This window comes from Asterias amurensis, chromosome 12 (genome assembly GCF_032118995.1).
Source record: "Asterias amurensis chromosome 12, ASM3211899v1".
Taxonomy (NCBI): domain Eukaryota; kingdom Metazoa; phylum Echinodermata; class Asteroidea; order Forcipulatida; family Asteriidae; genus Asterias; species Asterias amurensis.
Window position 1 is genome coordinate 7,806,289 of NC_092659.1, and position 19,874 is coordinate 7,826,162.

Below are 19,874 nucleotides of genomic sequence, written 5' to 3' on the forward strand. Positions count from 1 at the left end.
TAATGTTTAACTTGCTTCTCAACTTCTTGAAAACGTTACAGAATTGGTATGAAACAAAAATCGTGAAGATCACAGATTTACATGAAACTTACACGGTCTAATGGACGATGATAATTGAAAACATGCCTTGAAATATTTCTGTCTGAAATGTCATATTTGAAGAGAAATAAATAATCTAACTTCGCGTTTGGAGTTTATCGCTCAGTAAGCGTTTTATTCATTTTTACTTTGGCATCGATGCAACGCAAATTTTTAATCGGTTTTTGACTATTCTCTCGTGACCCAGATGGCCGATCGATCTCAAACTTCTACAGGTTTGTCAGTTTATGTATATGGTGGATTACATAAAGTGCCTACACTGCCAGCAACTGTTTTGTTAGCAAAAACCAATTCTGTAACGTTCCTTAAATCTTAAATAGCTCACAAGATTTGCCACTGCGTGAAAATGCCAAAGTTATACCAGCAAATGGGATTCGAGTCACTGCATGGTGAGGTATCAATGTAAATTAAGTTTAAGTAACACAAAAAAGTGCAGTGTAGAGTTTGTTCTTTCAGAACTTACTTTTATATTCTACTGTTGCGAAGTAGATTTCGGGACTTGGGATACTTCTTATTTCTGAAAAGAACTGTCTTGACCTGGGCGGAAGGTGGGAAAATTAGTTTTGCGTGGTGGATCTAGGAGACATTTTGCTATAAACTTCACTGCCGCGAAGTGAGTTCTTATTTGAACTCTAGAAAATTGGGCACAATTTCATTGCTCAGCTTACCACTGAATTCTGCGCGAACGATCACAAGTCTTTGCTTATACATGGGAATTGCTAAGTTTCTGCGCTAGCTGCGTAAGCGAAGAGTGCCTGCTAATGTGGTGTATGCACGCGCACAAGCAAAATTTCCATGCTAACCCTAGAAATACGTTTAACGTAAGCGCAAAATTCCCGTCGACTTTTTGGTTACGGTAAGCAGAGCCATGAAATCAAGCCCAGGTCAATCTGCCGTTGGATTTGGATTTTGGATTTTTCTTTTTTTCTTATTTTTTTCTTTTTTATCAAAGCAGATTGAAGGGTTTGAATGGGCTACAAACAAACAAACAAACAAACAAACAAACAAACAAACAAACAAACAAACAAACAAACAAACAAACAAACAAACAAACAAACAAACAAACATGCAGAAAAGAGAGGATTTAAAAACTTACTGAAGGGTTCCTGGAGAAAGAATGCTGGTGATAGTTTTGCAATGTAATCGATGCAGCCCATCAGCAGGTGGAGAGGCATCACAAGCTCATTGGCTGCTTGCCGTAAACTTCCTGATCAAAGTAAAAGTTTTTAAAACAAATTTAATAAAGAAGGAATGTAGGACAAGCCTGGAATTTCATCACTGAGAGGGCAAAGGCCATTTTCATTTTGCAAAAATATGGAAAACTGTGGGAAGTTTCTAAAAGGGCACAAAGGCCAAGGCATCATATTTTAAAAACACTCACTGCTGATGTAAAAAAACTGCAACGGCAAAAGAAAATATAAACTTTTGTTTTTTTGTTTTCAAAATTAATTTTAATGTTCACCGTTATAATCAACCACTATTGGCTTCAGTACTCAAACAATTAAACTGAAACAGTTCTTTAGGCACTGGACACCTTTGGTAATTGGGGGGGGGGGGGGTAGCCAGTCAAGAGCCATATAACTGCAGTACAAACTGGGAAGCGGCATTCAAGGGATCACCTGAAAGGATGTGGCTTTTATATTTCAAACATCAAAAGAGAAAAATTGTCTGACCTTTTGCAAGGAGAAACAGCATCCAGCAAATGTGTTTCCTGTTAGGTTGACCCTGATCGACCTCTGACCTCTGCGACGCTAATGGCGGACTGTAGTGCTCACAAATGAAGATACGATCAAAGAGCCTACACAAGGGAAATCAAAATGAAGCAGTATGAACTGTAGGCAACAGCTGTGAGTTTCAAGACGAAAAAGATGGGTTATTTTAGCCTATATTCACTAAGAGAGCTTTCCCATAATACATTCGTACCTTCCATACGAACAATCAAAACCTTATTAAAGGAAAACGTTGCCTTGGATCGGTCGAGTTGGTCTTTGAAAATCGTTCTGTAACCGTTTGTTGTAAAATGTATATGGTTAGAAAGATATTGTAAAAGTAGAAAACAATGTTCTACACAAATATGCCTCGAAATTGCGTGGTTTTCTTTTTACCGTCGACTAACACGGTCGGCCATTTATGGGAGTCAAAATTTTGACTCCCATAAATGGTCGACCGTGATAGTTCGCGACGTAAAAGGAAAACCGTGCAGTTTCGAGTGATACTTGTGTGGATCATTATATTCTACTTTTAAAACATCTTTCTAACCAAATGCATTTCATAACAAACGGTTTCAAACGCTTTTAATAGACCAACTCGTCCGATCCAAGGCAACGTGCTCCTTTAAGCACATTCACCCATAATAATAATAAAAAGAACTAGTTATTATATAGCGCATTTCACAATAAAGTCTTAGTGTGGTCTACATTAGTGCCCTGGTCATTGGGCCAATAACAACCGTGTAATATTTCTATGCTCCCTGTGGAGTATACAGCCCGAGCTGCCATGGCGCTCCAGTGGCATTTTCACACACAATATCAAACTCTACCCTCGCAGGTACCATTTATAACCCTGGGTAATAAGAATCAATTATAGTAAAGCATCTTGCTCAAGGACACAAGAACCACCAGAACTTGAATTCGATGCTCTAAACCACCCAGCCATAACACACATATTGAAATGTTACCGACCAGGAACACGGTCTAGCCCTCCACTGGGTATGCCTATGGGGAATATTCCTCCGTGCCTAGAACGTGCGCGCAGTTGAAGCACTCTCAAAAGACACAAGACCAGTCTACTATTTCACTTACTGTTGAAACTTATGATAGAGGGCGCTGGTCACGCAATACTTTTGCATGATGGCCTTAAGGCGTGGTTTGACGACTGGGTCGAACGTAAAGTCTGCCTGTAGCCTTCCCATCCAATCAAAGAATCGCTTTATACTGTGTGGGAAAAATAAATAATAAATCATTACCTTCATATTGCTTTCACATCTTACATGTCTTACAGGCAGTATGCACTTGTGGTAATCACTCCACAAACTAATAAAGACCTTAAAAACTTACTTGGTAAAGAGCACTGGAGAGCTGTTGATGTAAGAAAACACGGTTAAAACGATTCCCTTTGAAGTAATATTATTCTAGAGAAAGAGGAAACTTTTCACCTAAACATTTATACTGGGAAAGAATCATGAGACCCATTTATGTAGCACCATGCAAAGGTGATGTGGCACAAACTGTAGCCAGCCATGCCAGAAACACCAGGGCAATCCCTTCGTATTGATAATAAGTTTACTGGGGTCGATTTCATAAGGAGTTAATCTGGTAAAGCCTGGTTCATACTTCATGCAAATGCGAAGCGAGTTTGACGTAAATTTGTTGTTACAACTCTCTTTTCGCAGCAATATTCACAAGTGAGTTGAGCAGAGTTGAACTGCTGCAAATTATTCGCTGCAAAATTGTGACGTCAACATTTGCTTCGCATTCGTATGAACCGGGCTTTGCTTGTTGTAACTTGAAACAAGAATTACTCCTGGGCATTTTGTGATTATACAGAAATAAATGATCTCTAATGGAAGGGTCAAGTGTATGTAAATACAATGCAGCTCATACATAACATGACTTACTGTACATCTGCTGCCTCTAGAAGGTCGGACAGAGTCGGGGTCATAGTTCCCGAAGTATCGCTTCCATCCTCAGAAGATCTTTGGAAACACAACAAATTGAACTCATTAACACACAAAAAAAAGGCATTTTAAAGGGCACCAGGAGCAAATGGCTAGGGGCATGCAGTTGCTTTCAATTGTTGCAAAATTAGACAGCAACTGTCCCCCTCAGAAGAAAGAAGGAAGAATCTAGAAACGATGTCCAAATTGGCATCCAATTAAAAAAACAGCAGCTTTCAAATGTCTCGCTTCCAATACAAAAATTATGAAGTAGAATGTGAACAAGTCCAGCGACACCCTGACTCCCCTCTGGCTACGACACACCAAGCCTTCCCAAACGCCCCCCCCCCCAACCTCCATACCCTTGAATCATCAAAATCCTTTCTATTTACTATACCCCCCCCCTTCCCTTAACGACATGTACATGTAGAGTAGACAACTTTGCCTAGGCGTAATCATATTTCACAGCCAAGCCAAAAAACAAAAATAGGTGGCCAGCTTGTGCGTTCACCGTGTATTGTTATGTCATTCATTTTCATACAGTAAGCATCAGATGGTAAGCATGCCATTTTTATGTGCTATAGTTTGCAGCGCTTTAAAATGGAAATCGCACAGTATTTAAGCACAAAAATTGGCGTGAAGCAGCTCTATGAAATCGGGCCCTGGTATCAACCATAAAAGCCTCTGTATACCAAATATTTCCACCCACAACACCAGTCAACTTATCAACTCCTCCGCACTTCAACTGACCTTTGCATAGTGCTGGCAACAAACAATGCACATAGAGCAAATGATGTGGAATCGGTACTGAAGGATCCTGTTGGCCTCTGACACTCCCATTTCTGCATCAGCCGACGAGCCGCCTGCGAGATGTTACTCCCTTCGATGTCCAGGGTTCGGGCAATCTTAGAAAGTGCATCGCCACACTCCATGTTTTACTGTTTAAAGTGTCTCTCTCGCTTTTTAAGCTGGCTGCTAAATAAAAGAAACACAGTGGAAAAATTGTAAAGTTAAGGGCACTGGACACGTCTGGTAATAACTCAAAATACATATTGCCATAAACACTTACTTGGTACAGGCAACGAAGAGGTATTGATAGTATAAAACATTATGAGAAAAGACTCCCTCTGAAGTAAACAAAGTTTTTGAGAAAGAGGTAATTTCTCACTATTAAAAATATTTGAATCTGAGAAAGACATGTTAACTCCTAAGTCCTACTAGGAGCTTAAGGCTAGTCCTAGGTTAGGACGAGTAACTAGAAGATAAGAAGCTTTGACTTGACTGTTTGTCTTTGAAGTATTTTTTTAAACATTGACCTGCGGCCGACAAAGTTTTAATTTTTAAAAAGTTTTGGTTTTAAATAGAAATTTAACTTAGAAAGAGTAGCAGGCATATAGTTGCGATAACAGAGCTCCTCCGTCGGGAGGAGGATTTACGTTATTGTTGTTGTTTTTTGACCGAAAAGGTATTTATGTTTGGGAATCAAAATGTGTTGAATCGGTTTTCAACTAGTGGTTTAATTAAACCCGCCGAGGCCTGGTTCTTGATAATTTACCTTGACTTCGTCTCGGTAAAATTATCAAGAACCAGGCCTCGTTGGGTTTACACAACAAGTTGATGAAAACCTCTTCACCACACATTGATTCCCTTATCAAGTTATTGATTGAGCGTTTAATTAATTTTCTTTTTTAATCAGAATGCAAAATGTGTAATCGTTTTTTTTTTTCCACTATTTTCTCTTGACCCAGATATTATGGCCGATCGATCTCAAACTTCTAAAAAGTTTGTCAATTTATACATACATGGATGATAAAGACATGATTGAAAATGAAAGAGTGTAAAAAACTGTAAGGTGTTATTATTACAAGCGCAAACAAATCAACCGTTTGAAACTAGACCCAGTAACTTGGGCGCTGTACTCCTCTTTTGAAATTTTGACATTCTTGGTCGAACTGAATGTCAAAATTTCGAAAAAAGGAGTACAGCGCCCCAGTTATTTTTTTCCTGGGTCTCGGAATAACTTTCCGTATATGCCACCACTTTTTCACTCATTTTTACAAGGCAGACCTACCATTAATGCGTGAGACTCACACATTTGGGCTCTGTCTCACGCTCACACGCACAGCAACCATTTTCTCACGCATTGGGGCCAGACCGGGAAATATAAAAATTAACGACAATGCATTGCCAAATCGCGCTCGTGTGTACAAAAACCCAATCTACAATGTTTGCACAATCTTCAAATTGCACGCAGTTTATCAGAATCATCAACTTGAGCTGCCGTACAAATTTGCAGATTGCGCACGCTTTTGCTCTCCCAGCAGGTTCAGCTTAAATTCGGCAGAGCGCAAAACGCTTATTGCGCAGAAGTTTTTCCCGATTCGTTTAGCAAACTCGCTAAATGCGCTCCACTAGCGAAGACAAAACAGGCAGAAGAAGTAAGCGGCGGATTTTGGACATCATTTTTAGTCAATTTTTTTTTTAATTTGGGGGGAAATAATCTGACACAATCGTACCTCCACATTAACCATCAACATCTACTGTGTACCTCATGTGAGTTTTAATTATTCTGAAGTGGTTTTTGATGCATTTTGGAACACTTTTTTGTCCACAATTAATATTCAGCAATTTTTTTTATTTCATTAAAAAAAAAAAAAGAGTTGGGCGGCGATTTCGAAAGGCCCTCTAAAACTGGCAATTTTTTTCTTTCCGGGGGGCGGGGGGGATTGTGGTGAGCTTTGAAAATCCTCACGCATAGCTGGCCTCTGGACTTGGCATCTCTGAAGAAGGGATATATCAATCAGGTAAACTAGAAACTATATTATTTTATTTCGAATGAAAGAGTGGTGGCGCCATACGGAAACTTTTCCGGGTCTAGTTTGAAACGGGATAAGGAATTTTTCGGTTCCAATTTTTCACAATCATCAAATCATGAAAGGTTGTATTGATCCTTTTTAAAACTACGTAGGCCTAGTTCTTGTCCATGACCGTTGTCTTGAATCAAAGAGAAGCGATCGGATTCGACAGCTTTCTATCTATCAAACACTGCTGCTGACAATGAGAGCAGCATCTGTGTGTGTGGCAATGTCAGTGTGGTAACTCCATTGTTATTTATGGCCCAGCAAAAGTTTGCGTTATTTTTACAAAAAAATAAAATAAAGAACACATAAGTTTAGTTAAGACCATACCATAAACTCATCAATCAATCATAATATGTTCACAGATCACTAACTTACAATGAGTTACTTACATTTGGGTGAGCACTTTTTCCTGTTTTTAGTAGCCGTCTGTTGTTGTTGTTGTTTTATTTCAGGAACAAACAACAGCTGAAGTCCTGAATATGAACGCGATTTAATCCCTGTACAACATCAGCTGAAGACCATTGCAATTGTACAACTACATGTACACTGTATGTTGAGTACCGCTGATAGAACCAGACTATTTCATGTATTATTTTCAATGCTTAGAACCAATCTGGTACTTGGACTGCAACGAAATAGTTCCGCAGAAGCCCGTGTTTCCCGCCACACGGATGACGTAGTTGATTCCGTATTGCGTCATCGAAGAAGCGCAGCAGAGAACTGCTTAAACTAGGCGTAACCAGAGGTGTGAAAGGGGGGGGGGAGAGACCATTATTTGGTACATTCAGACCTCATGGGGATGGGGAGCGGGTGGGGCAAAGGGGCCGTGACAAATTTCGTTATAAACACCGTGTTTTTCAATCCCCTGCCAGTATGTTTTTAGTGATTATTTTTCTAGAATGACACATCTAACTGTTTTGATCAAGTGATTTTTTCCATTAAAGGGGGGGGGGGGGCGGGGGCTACACAAAATTGCTTCATTTTGGTAATATCATTAATAATTTTCATACATCTCTCAGATGTTACAATTCTTGAGGTTTACGGAGTGATTGGGTATCATCTGAATGTCACCCCATTGATTACTATACCATTGCAATTCTAGAGCAGTGTCACATCAACTAGACCACCGAGACTACCTCGTAGCTAGGCAGTTCGAATCCTATTATACAATCAGCAGCGCGGATACCGCAAGAATTCAATAAATGGTAAAGTTGCATCAGGGATAAAGCACTTTTTTGCTCTAGATTGGCAAAGGTCGTGGGTTCGAATCCCACATAAGAGTAATGCATGTGATTTTGTCCTCAGAACTCGGGGAAAGAACCGAGTATGTATGCCTACACACACCAATGGTGTAAGGGTAAAACCAAATAGCATTCTTGATCCCTGATGCATACTTAAAGGAACACGTTGCCTTGGATCGTACGAGTTGGTCTCTAAAAAGGGTTTGTAATCGTTTGTTATAAAATGCTGGTTGGAAAGATGTTTACGCAGAATACAATGATCCACACAAATTTACCTCAACATTGCGTGGTTTCCTTTTACTGTGCCAACTAACACGGTCGGCCATTTATAAAATAAATGGCCGACCGTGTTAGTCGACGAGGTAAAAGGAAAACCGTGCGATTTAGAGGCATGTTTGTTAGGATCATTTTATTCTACTTTTACATCTTTCTACCCATATGCATTTTATAACAAACGGTTAAAAACACTTTTCAAAGACCAACTTGACTGATCCAAGGCAACGTGTTCCTTTAACATCTATTAACGATTAAAGGGGTTGAGCCATGCAATTAAAGACAAAAAAGAAATTTTTTGAAAGCTTCCCGATTTATTCCCCCCAAAAACGAAGAAGTATAAACAGGAATACAGTCACACCTGCCAATGTTCCGTTTTGCTAAATTTGTACACTGGGCATTTCTACAATTTTATTTTAAAGTGGACAAGTAACACGAAAATTACCGTTTAAAAGTACGTTGAAATGATGCCCTGAAAAGTCCTGTTACCGACTTTTGGGCAGTCTATGTAAATTATATATTTTTTTTTTAAAGAAACAAATAACACATTTCAAAATATAACAAACTAGTTGCTAGCAGCTAAACAAAAAGAAACACATTGCTTTTGTTTCAAGGAATAATTGAGAACAATCCAGTAGACTGAACTATCAATTGTTAAAAATGCTTCACCATGCTTTTTGACTTCAAAACGTATTCTTTCTGTAAGAACCTTGTTTTAGAAGTGCTCTTTATATCGACTGTATTTCTAAATCCAATTTTACTTTGAATAAAACAAAACAAAATAACAAGGAGCGTATGAAGCCTTTTAATTAAAGACCATCCTATTGAAAAGTAAATGCACAGTGCATATTTTTGCTACTTCCAGCCCCAAATCTTACACAAGTGTACTTTAGACTAAATCCTTTATTTTGTTATCAGAAGACAAAAGAGCTGTTAAGTCAGAAATCAGAGCATGTGCATAACATAGGTAAGATTGAAAATAAAAAATAAAAAAAGGTTTACAGATACATTTATACACAGATATTACATGGCAGAAAACCTTGCTTGAAACAGTTTGGCCTGAAATAATTAACATAAGATACAAGTAGAAATATTAAAGGCAGTGGACACTATTGGTAATTACTCAAAATAATTATAAGCATAAAACCTTTCTTGGTAACGAGTAATGGGGAGAGGTCGATAATATAAAACATTGTGAGAAACGACTCCCTCTGAAGTAATGTATTTTCTCGAGAAAGAAGCAATTTTCCACAAATTTGATTTTGAGACCTCAGATTTAGAACTTGAGGTCTCAAAATCGAGCATCTGAAAGCGCACAATTTCGTGTGACAAAGGGTGTTTTTTCTTTCATTGTTATCTCGCAACTTCGACGACCGATTGAGCTCAAATTTTCACAGGTTTGACAACTACCAATAGTGTCCAGTGTCTTTAAGTTTGATCTACGACAATTGCTGAACAGTAACAGGGTTTTTTAACTATTTTCTTGTGACTCTGATGCCAACATTGAGCTTAAACTTTCACTGGCTTGCTATTTTGTAAAGAAATAAATAAAGTTTGGGGTTAAGCTATACAACGACTTAGCATTTGAACAAAAGGGCACACCGGAACTCTATGACAGAACTTTACGAGTTCACAAGCAAAGGCAAACTACATGTATTTACATGCTCTTTAGTTTGGTTTACAGTTTTCCAAATCCTGGCCTGACGCTAAATTCTTGAAAGCACAAATGGCGTGCGAGGTAATTTCTCCTTTGTAAAGGGCACCTCTATGAGCACTTGTAGTTACTATCAGAACATTACAAGGGGCACAAAGGCAATGACCAGGAGCAACAAAGTCATTGCCTCCGTTGTCTCCGTGAAGTTTCAGGTCTGCAAATCTTTCCATACAATTCACTCATGCTCACAATTTTTTTAATGTAATTTTCTAACTTGAAATAATCAAGGATCATGAAGTTTAAAAGAATTTCTTGTCATCCACTAGGTCATCATACAGGTACAGTGTATGCAGACCGAGTGTATGTAAATTGTACCATATACTTATGTGTGTGGCAAAACATAACAAATTACAAAGATTCTGTGACAGACCCAATCCTCACAGCACTGCCCAATTCAAAACTTATGTAAGCTGCAAATTCTCATGCCACCAAATTGTTTATGAACTCAAATTAATTTTGTGAGCTTGATTTGTATTGTTTGGGGGGGGGGGGTAGGCAGGGGGGACAATGTAAAAATTGCAATATACAGTCTTCATTAACAGTAATTATTACCAGTAAAGTTCATTTAGTTCATTTGGATGCGTTTCGGTTATGTATCATGCAAGTCAATTAGGTATTACGCATACGATGTCACCAGAGGAGGGCACCATCTGTTACAGGTCAAACAGAAAGATGCTCACTGGAACAGCCTAAGCCACAAACTTCATCTTTTTCCAGTGTTTCATCACGGAACATTACCTTTAAGATGGTGATAGGATGGCACCACTGCACAGAGTCTATGTCACTGCGCGACTCCTGTGCACTTATTCCCATGTCCAGTCGTACACATCCAATGGGAGACTTTTTGTGTCTCTAGGTGGCAGCAGGCTTACCAGGTAAATCCACCGTTCTCGGAAACTTGAGCAGGCTCAGAACGACGTAAACAATGGAAAATAACCTGGTATATCTGCTGCCACCTAGCGTTCAAAAGTCTCCAAGGCATACATGATCCATGGACAACCGCAATGGACAAATTTAATCATGCATTCTTAGTCTCAATAAGATATACATTACAATCACATAGAAGGTTGAAGATCGGCTCTACACATTAATAGCAGACACACGTAGGTGTCCCACAAATGACTGAATTGGATACAGAAAACAGTATCATATTCAACAGTATCATATTCTTCCATAGAGTCCATGTGTAAACATTTAAAAAAATTATGCACAAATTGTACAACATTTTCAACAAATTAGATCAATTTATATCAACACAAAAATTAATGAAACCACTGAGAAAAAAAAGATATCTGTTTTAAAAACATTTTAAATTTCTAACGGAACCATGATTTTCAGGCAGTCTAGAGTGTCTACAATCGACATATAAATAAAAAAAGGACTAAGACAAGTTTAACCAGAAAAAGTTTATACCTACATTACAAAACTAACAATGCTGGAAATCCCATAATGCATTGTACAGGTGAGCTATCCCATACTCCACTGTTGGTTTCTGTTTTCCCATGATGCACTGTGACGCTCTGGACTTGATGCCAGGGAAGGATTTCCCTGGACGAGCCGGGCAGTGGGACGTAGGACCGAAGGTTTCAAGTAACGGTACAGCTTGGAAATCTACAAGGGTCGGGGTTTGGGGAAAGAAGGGGGAAGGGGGTGGGGAGGGTTTAAGGACTGGCGTTACGGCTTCTTCATGCTGAGGCCAAAAGAGAGCTTTGGTCGAGCGCTCTTTTTGTTCAGGATTAAATCCTGGTCTGCCTTCTGAAGGCGCCGTTGTTCCTGCTCGAACGCCAGGCGCTCTTCGTCCATCTTCCGCTGGCGTTCGACCATCTCAAGTCTCTCCTCGGCCTAAGGGACAAAAAGAGAGGGTCGAGCGTGAATAGTGAGGTACCGGTTAAGTCTGCGTCAACCTTCGATCTTCACATCGACCTTTGACCTTCACGTCAACCACAAGGTGTTTCATACAGTATAATACACAATAACTCAATTCAGTTTATCCCTGGTACCGAGCAGGAAATGTCTTTGACTAAGTGCAGGGTACCAGTTGAGGGACAAACTTGCTACGGCGTTCGCAACGGGCTTCACTCCCACTGGACTAATTTTTTTTAAGATTTAGTTTCAACCAAAAGGCATGACTGAAACCGAAAAAGGACTTGCTTAACAATTCAAAAACCCACCATACTTACAATAACTTACAATGGGTTACCATACACGAAGTACAACGGCGTATGGATTAGATTTATCAAACAATAAGTGTACGAGAAAAAGGAAAACAAAAAAGCTCAAAGTAAATGTTTATGATCCAGATATTACACTTTTTTTCATTTTGAACAATTTACGTAATGTGTTGTTACAAATAAAGTCCCCTAATAAAACGAAAAAACATTTAAAAAAAAAAAATAAAAATTAAACTGGAGAAAAGTCAAATGTTCTAAATTGCTTTGCATTTAGGCATAAACAGTAAAGAAATTTTCAAGTCATCCTGCCATATGAATTAATTCAAATCTTTTGCTATTTCAACATTGCTTTTGGGCGACATGAAACTTTCATGATTTTTAGAAAATAACATTTTGCCATTCGACTTGCTTTGTGTGCTTTTGAATTCTTGTTGCACTTGAATAAATCCATGCACTCTTGCCACGCTGTATTGCTCATTTTTGTACACCATTAACAGGATGCTGTTAGTATAAACACCTATTTAAAAAAATGTTGTATGCCATCTTAAGTTCAACATTGATTACCGGTACTCGCAATTCAATTGTAATGGTACTTTTCACTCTGACTGCACAACTACTGAACATAAGACTAAAGTTAACCAGTACATGAAAATATCAACCAGATTCAAATTCAGTTTCGTATAAACTTTTCGTTTTCAGAAACTTCTGAATGCTACGAGACACTACCCACATAGGTTTAAAGTGAACAAATCATGTTACAGAATTGCGTCTCAAAAAATAATCAAATATTAACATCAAAACTTCATTTGAAAAAAATAATACAAATATGATTTTCTCTCAGTGCCTTTAACATGGCAACTGAAAACATGACTGAAAAAAAAAAAAAAAAACTTGAAAAAAAAAACCACTCGCCTTTTCCAGGGTAAAATACCTACCGCCTTTTAAGTCAAACTTCTCTTATCCTACGATAAAGATTAGAATCTGCACGAACAAACCAAAAAGGTGAACAGCAACTTTTGGAGTCTTGCAAGCGTCAGGGGCCAGCAGTGAATGTTGCCATCTTGTATAGAGAAGGAACGTAAAAGGCCGCTCCGTGCATGCCTTCCACGGCCAAAGCTGCTATTATGAGGTAAAAAACTGGACTTTTGCACCCCTCAAGTCAAGTTCGCAATCAGAAGGGCGAGGGGGTTAATTCAGGGATGGGGTAATTCTAGAGTAAAATTTTGCAACGTTTTATCAAAAACTAAAATCCCCACCCGGTACATTTCCTTAAAACTTTTGCGATTGAGTTGAGTTTTGGGACGATGAACTTTTGTTAAAAGGGCGTACAGCAGGGGAAGCATATAGTAGTTATGGGGAATGGGGATTCCTGAAAGAAATGACAAGCTGATCAGTTCATTGGAAGCATTGGCACACCCAATAAATGTTTGTGGAGGACGTTGCTTTGCTTCTGAATCCTGAGATCATTTCAAATTTATAGGCACTGGACACGATTGGTAATTACTAAAAAATATATAACAGCGTAAATTCTTAGGTAACAAGCAACAGAGAGCTGTTGATACATGTAGTACAAAACATTGTTAGAAACAACTCCTTCTGGAGTTATGAAGTTTATGAGAAAGAGGTAATTTCTCACTCAAATATATCAATCTGATGATCTGAAAGCACACAAATTTAAGCAACAAGGGTGTTTTTTCTTTCATTATTTTCTTGCAACTTCGATGACCAATCGAGTCCAAATTTCCACAGATTTGTTTTATGTGCTATATATGTTTGGATACACCAAGTGCGAATACTGGTCTTTGACAAATTATGTGTCCAAGCCTTTAAACTTTACCCACCCCAAAAATATCTTGAATTCAAAAATTCAAAGCAAAGTCCTCCGAAACATTAAAAACCTGCAGATAAAAACAAAAACTCTGTAGTTAGAAAAAACATCATGCTCCCTTTTCCCATCAAAAAAATATATAAACACAGCCCCCCTCCCTCCCTCCCTCCTCTTCTGGAAACCCAACCCCCTGAAAAAAAAAAACCTACACTAAAATCGAGGGTCCCAACATTGTCATCCTCTCTGCACGTTTGCTGCAACTGTCCACGCACTAGAAACAATTAATGCCAGAGCCTTGCACGGGCCAATGAGAACCAACTTCAGAGATTCAACGAGCCAATCAGAACCCAGGAAAAATATTTTAAAACCTACAAAACTGAAAAAAAATGTGCTGTCAAACATTAGTTAACTTGAAACACTGTGCTCTGTAGACAAGATGTCACTAAGGTTTTGTTAAATGAAGGCTATTGAGTATACAACAAGCAGTGAAGTGTAAATATATTCAACATGAAAATATTCTACTGCTTGGTTAACGATTTTGTGTTGAACGATTAGCAGTGATGGTTTGGAGAAAGCATTAAACCCTAAAAACTTCAGGGGTCGATTTCACAAAGAATTAGGACTCGTCTTATCTCGAGTAACTCATCCTAACTTAGGATTAATCTTAAGGTCTGCATGCTACAGTGCAGGGTTGGGACTCGTCCTAAGTCCTAAGATTACTCATAAGTTAGGAAGAGTTTTGTGAAATCGACGGCAGGCCTGGAATTTTACCTTAGAGAGGGCAAGGCCATTTTCATTTTGCATGGAAAGGGCACTTGTATTGGAAAATCTGTGGGAAAATTTTGAAGGGGCACCAAGACCAAAACCAAGGGCAACAGAGGTCATGGCCTAGTATGCGGCCTTCATAGAATTCCAGGCCTGAAACATCTCAGCAAGTTGTGACATATTTTTTTAGATTTGGTTGATTTTGAGGGAACTTTCTGCAGAATAAGGGAGAGTTGGCAGCTAGCAAAGAATCCTAACAGCTGTAAGTTTCGCATCGGCGATAAAGCATAATATTTGCTTGATTGGGGATTGAACAGCCGAAGTGGTCAAAACTTTAAACGAAACTTTCATACTGTATTTCAAAAAGTCCGTCTTAAAAACCCTGCCTGCCAGTGCACGTGAAGATAGACAAAAGCCAAGGACAAAATGGGCACCTGTTTTGTTTCTTTTAAGATTTAAGAGGAATCAATGGGATTGGCTATGTATATATAGATATAGAGTTCATGACGACAATCCAATAAAATATTCAAACCTGTGTTTATGTTATTAGTACACAAAGAACAGACACAATAAATATTGTTATAACCTAACTATCCTGGATTCTGATTGGCTACTCGTCTCATCTGCAATCATTCTAATTGGCTGGGGCAACCACGTGGCAGTAATAAGTTTCCAGTGGGCCAAGACACAATGATAAAAGGACATCAGTGCAGTGAGGTAGGTCGTGCCGGACCCCCGAGGCTAATAAAAAGAGACCTACCAGCTTCCTGTGGGCTTCTTCCATCTTACGTCGATTCTCCTCCATGATCTGCTCCAGCTTTTCTCGTTTTCGCCTCTCTTCTTCCTGGAATTGCATTCAAAAAATATACTTAAGTGCGAGTTTGAATCCGAGTCATGACACTTCCCTTGAGCAAGGCACTCGACAATAAATGCTTCGTAAAGAGTTGAGAAGGTAGTGCATTCTGCTCTACCAGCCAGGCTCCTAGTGGATGATACCCATGCCTACATTCTTACGGAATGTTTCAGATCCAGGAGTAGGTGGCAACATGCCCCTGGGGGTAGTTGATTATGGACATAGGCTAAATCAGTTAAATGTAGCCCCTCACCATAAAGTGGGCGCCTTTGGGCTTAATGGTGTTAGGCGATCTCTCATAAAACATGGATATTGACAACAAAGATTTGTGATCGTGTTGAAATATGTTGACCCATCCCTTACCTCTTTGGCCTGCTGCGCCTCAAGTTCTTGTTGTTTCTTCTGCTCCATCTCCTCCAACATGGCCGCCTCCATGATTCGTTTGGCTTCCTCGACACGGCGGAGGACCTCTGCTTCGATATCATCTTTGCGTTTCTCTAGCTCTTGCTCTACCCGTTTGGCAACCATCTCCTCAACGCGTTTGGCGACTTCCTCTTCTATAAGACGAGCTTCCATCTCCTGCTGACGGCTGCGAGAACAACACAAAACAGGAGATAAAAGAAACATTGGAGCCAAATCCCATCCGTGTGAATACATGAATTTTTTTCCTGAGAACAGGAAAGTACTTAGTATGTGCTTAACAGTTAAGTGTAAACAAAACAATGATCATGAACAACTTGAGTTTAATCAAATTCTCACAAAAGCAAATGCCTTGTAGGACTACTTTCAGTAACTAGTAGTTTCATGCTAAGGGGATCAATGCATTGTTTATTATTTGTTCTTCTTTTTTTCTCCTTCAATCTTGTTCGGCTCTGTCTGTTTTTGTTTTAAATGAGTAACTTTGTTTACAGACTTTACTGTTTTGGCTTCTTGTTTTACATCTTTGATTTTTTAAAGTGCCTAGAATGTCTTTTTATGGTGATTTGGGGGGCTCTATAAATACCATAGATTATTATTTATAATTCAGAAAACAGAATTAACTATTGCAAACTGCTTACCAACCAGAAGGACTCTACTCTAGCAGAGTCTCTCTTGAAGGCTTTGCGAAAGACTCTGCTAGGGTCAAAATGTCAGGCCATTAACTGTTTTTGCAATATTTTTCTATTACCAAATTATCCAATTATTGCTCTCTAAATTCCAAATCAACTCTCAATGAAAATTTCTTTTAGAGATTTGAGATTCTTACATCTTCCGTTGTCTCTCGATCTCCGCCCGTCTCTCTTCTTCTTCTTTCTTCTGTTTTTCCTCGAGCTCATTTCGTTTGCTCAGGTCCCGCCCGAAGATGTCAGTGATGGGACTGTTTCGCTCCGACTTGGAGTGCGACCGTCTGTGGCGACGTTCACGGTCCCTATCCCGTCTCTCTTTGGATTTTGAGCGTGATCGCTTCCTTGAGCCATGCGAGGAGGATTCGCGTCCCTTGGAGCGAGAGCGAGACTTCCTGCTATGTTTGTGTTTTCTCCTGGGGGAGGAGCTTCGGCTTCTTGAGCGTGGCATTTCTGATAAATGTTTTTGTTTATTTATTTTCAAGTTGGGTGTGGGTAGTTTATTGTTTGTTATAAGGTCTGCTCCCTGATTAATTTCAATCTTCAGACCTGAAATTAAAAAAAATTGTATTATTAAAAATAACATTAGAATTGTTGTTCTCTGCAAACTATCTGACGTTGCTACATTACATAATGTAGGCCGATTGTGAAAAAGGCATTCTCAGATCTCCCTGAGAACGATAAAGTTACAATACAATACAAGCTTTCGCAACCAGCAAGGCTAAACGCTAGCCATTCCAGCATAATACCTGTCTACCAAAGTAATCACTCCACACAGACAGGAAAAAAAAATTTCTAGTAAAAACTATTGGCATATTGATGAAACAAAGCAGAATTAATGTTTATCATAATTTTTAACAATTTTTATTTTATTTTAAAGTACAGGCTGTTCCTTGAGCACTCTTGTTGTAGTTGTACTCAGTGGACCTTTCCAGACAGGTAATACTAATAGAAGACAGGTCGTCGAATAGAACATTTTTGCCAAAACAAAAAAGGGGTTGGGCGAGATTGGTAAATAATAATATTGACAAACAAATAAATAATTTATATGACCTAGGATTCTAGGAAGGTCTGACAATTTTTGACATGAAGAATTTAGGACAAGTTTCTCTATCCTGCTATCACTTTTTCATTCTACTTTTTGGAATTTGAGTATTATTTCTTTCCACTTTTGTATTAATTGTTAAAAATTATTGAAAAAGTGGTGGCACTGGCAGGAGACGATAACCGGACGAAACCGAAATAGGTACAATTGTTAATGTTACATTTTGTAGAATGATTGTAGAATACAGCCACAGATTACCCAGTTCTCCCGGCAGTGCTTCAACTGGCACTCAGTCACAGGGTTGGGGTTAGGGTTAGGGTTAGGGGTGACCCTGTATTCTATAGTTATACCAAATAGTTATAGAAGTAAGTTGTCGGTATTTAGTGCTGCGACCCCATGGAGGGAATCATGCACACACACACGCCACAAAATGCATATGTACACTACAGTATACAAACAATAAGGGGCAACTTTTGGGGCGAAATGACATGTACTAATTTTGCGTTACCGACTTGGAGTTTATCAACAACAAAAATCCGAACAATTACCTTATATGTCACCTTCTCTCACAGCCTCCGACTCGACTCATTTGTCCTCTATTCTGTGGTTATTTTGCATTTACATTTATTACATATTGCAAGCAAATGAGGCCAAAACAAGCCGTAAAAAATTGTAAAAAATATTCTACACCAGCAAGTGCCGCGCTGTAAATTTCCATAAAGTTGCCTTGTTATAGAGCGCCACCCTGCGGCAGGGCGTGTACAATCTAGGGAGGGATAGTTGGGAATTAAAAAAAATAATAATTAGTAATTTTTAACTTTGGGAAAGTGGGTTTACGATTTGCCATACGTGATTACTAGTAAATTTACTTTTACTTTGCAGTTAGTAAATATTTTTTTCAAATGATATATCACTGAGTGCTACAGGTCCAACCCAGTTCCATTTAAAAAGTAAAAAAACCTCTATTTGAAGAAGCATGATGAGCTATTGTTCAAAGTTTAAAAGCGGGAACAAAAAGAACTGGCAGCCACATTGCCGCAGAGATTGTGAAAACAAATTCGGACTTCTTTTCTTTGACCACAAAATGTTCCGACCCCCCCCCCCCCCCCCAAATTAAAAACAACAACCACACAGAAAACACCCCAAACAACAACACAGTTACAATTTTCAATATTAGGCCTTTTTACATAGAAGAGGAGACCGCGCTTCCGTGAAACTTTTTAGGTGATTTTCATTCTTTGCACCAGAAGAAAGAGAGCCTGTGACTCAATGGAGAAAAATCGGTCAATCAGCTGAAAAGTAACTGCTTGAAACTCCATGTAGAAACAGAACAGTTTGAAACAATTGAAGAGTATTTTTTGTTCATTAAACAACTTTTAAAAGAGAACATCATACAACCTTGGCCAAAGAACTCTCGAAAGGGCACAGATGCTGTGGTTAAAGGCACCTCTATGAGGACAATTTTCGATTTGTGTTGGAACTTTGCAAAGCCTAGGGCATCTCCGCAAAAGAAAACAGCATTGGCACTGGACAAAAATAAGATAAGACTAATTTTAATGTAATGTCTTTGAGAGTATACCCTCATGATGTAGACATTTTATGAGGTACACAAACATTAGTTAAATTCCAATCAAACAAAAAGTAGATGCACAAGCATTACTGAAATAAATTATTTATTTCATAAACAAAAAACAAAATAAAGTTTTCAAAGAGAACTGGACAAAATCTTTTTGATATATTTTTTTTAACGTATTATAGTTTACTAATGAGTCAGTAGCAAAAACAAAACCTGCATATCCTCATAATTACACAGTAGTAATAAATGTCAAAAATATTTACATTCCACAATTTTTTAATTTTTTAGAAGAAGCATTGTTTTTAAAATGCAATATTATTGGCTTTTTCAAAATTTATTTGACAAACCTAGGCATGATAGCCAACGGAACCCAGAAGCTAGTTGTGCAGCTGACTGCTCATACTTAGTATTGGTAAACTCACTGAAAAGGATGTATAGTCCCAACTTTAGAATTCTAAAGAGCTTTAGAATTGTGGGACTGGTACCAACTTGAGTGTTACACTTGGGCTTGGGCTGTCCCAAGAAACTATAGCTAGGCGATCTATCAGTGCAGTGGCATTGAATCATACAACTATACTAGCACTGTGTACATGAAGTAGACGATTTTTTCTCAATGTATATTTGGTTTGCGGTAACACCATGTGTGTATCTACTTGCCAGGTAGAGTTGTTCTTAGGGAACTGTCTTGCT

At 38.7% G+C, this 19,874-nt stretch overlaps 2 protein-coding genes across 4 annotated transcripts in view; both read right to left on the reverse strand.

Moving 5' to 3' along the window:
- Nucleotides 1-7,126, reverse strand: part of LOC139945253 (retinoblastoma-associated protein-like) — a 32,875-nt gene extending 25,749 nt beyond the window's left edge. For 2 of the 3 annotated variants that reach the window (XR_011787065.1, XM_071942572.1), the window contains exons 1-6: nucleotides 7,005-7,126; nucleotides 4,505-4,729; nucleotides 3,716-3,793; nucleotides 2,901-3,032; nucleotides 1,773-1,897; nucleotides 1,196-1,306 (exon numbers count right to left, since the gene is read on the reverse strand). Coding sequence is in view for 2 of the 3 variants with exons in the window: in XM_071942572.1 (XP_071798673.1) it covers nucleotides 1,196-1,306; nucleotides 1,773-1,897; nucleotides 2,901-3,032; nucleotides 3,716-3,793; nucleotides 4,505-4,686 (628 nt within the window). In the remaining variant the exon portion in view is untranslated. The remainder of the gene's footprint in view (nucleotides 1-1,195; nucleotides 1,307-1,772; nucleotides 1,898-2,900; nucleotides 3,033-3,715; nucleotides 3,794-4,504; nucleotides 4,730-7,004) is intronic. The other variant, XM_071942573.1, reaches the window with a different exon arrangement.
- A 1,353-nt stretch (nucleotides 7,127-8,479) lies between these two features.
- On the reverse strand, nucleotides 8,480-18,315 carry LOC139944954 (uncharacterized). Its single transcript, XM_071942148.1, has 5 exons — nucleotides 18,157-18,315; nucleotides 16,707-17,112; nucleotides 15,824-16,049; nucleotides 15,368-15,451; nucleotides 8,480-11,685 (listed from the first exon to the last, which is right to left on the reverse strand). Exons 2-5 carry the CDS (start codon nucleotides 17,012-17,014, stop codon nucleotides 11,518-11,520), a joined length of 786 nt encoding a protein of 261 aa, XP_071798249.1. The 5' UTR covers nucleotides 17,015-17,112; nucleotides 18,157-18,315; the 3' UTR covers nucleotides 8,480-11,517.
- Nucleotides 18,316-19,874: the final 1,559 nt, after the last annotated feature.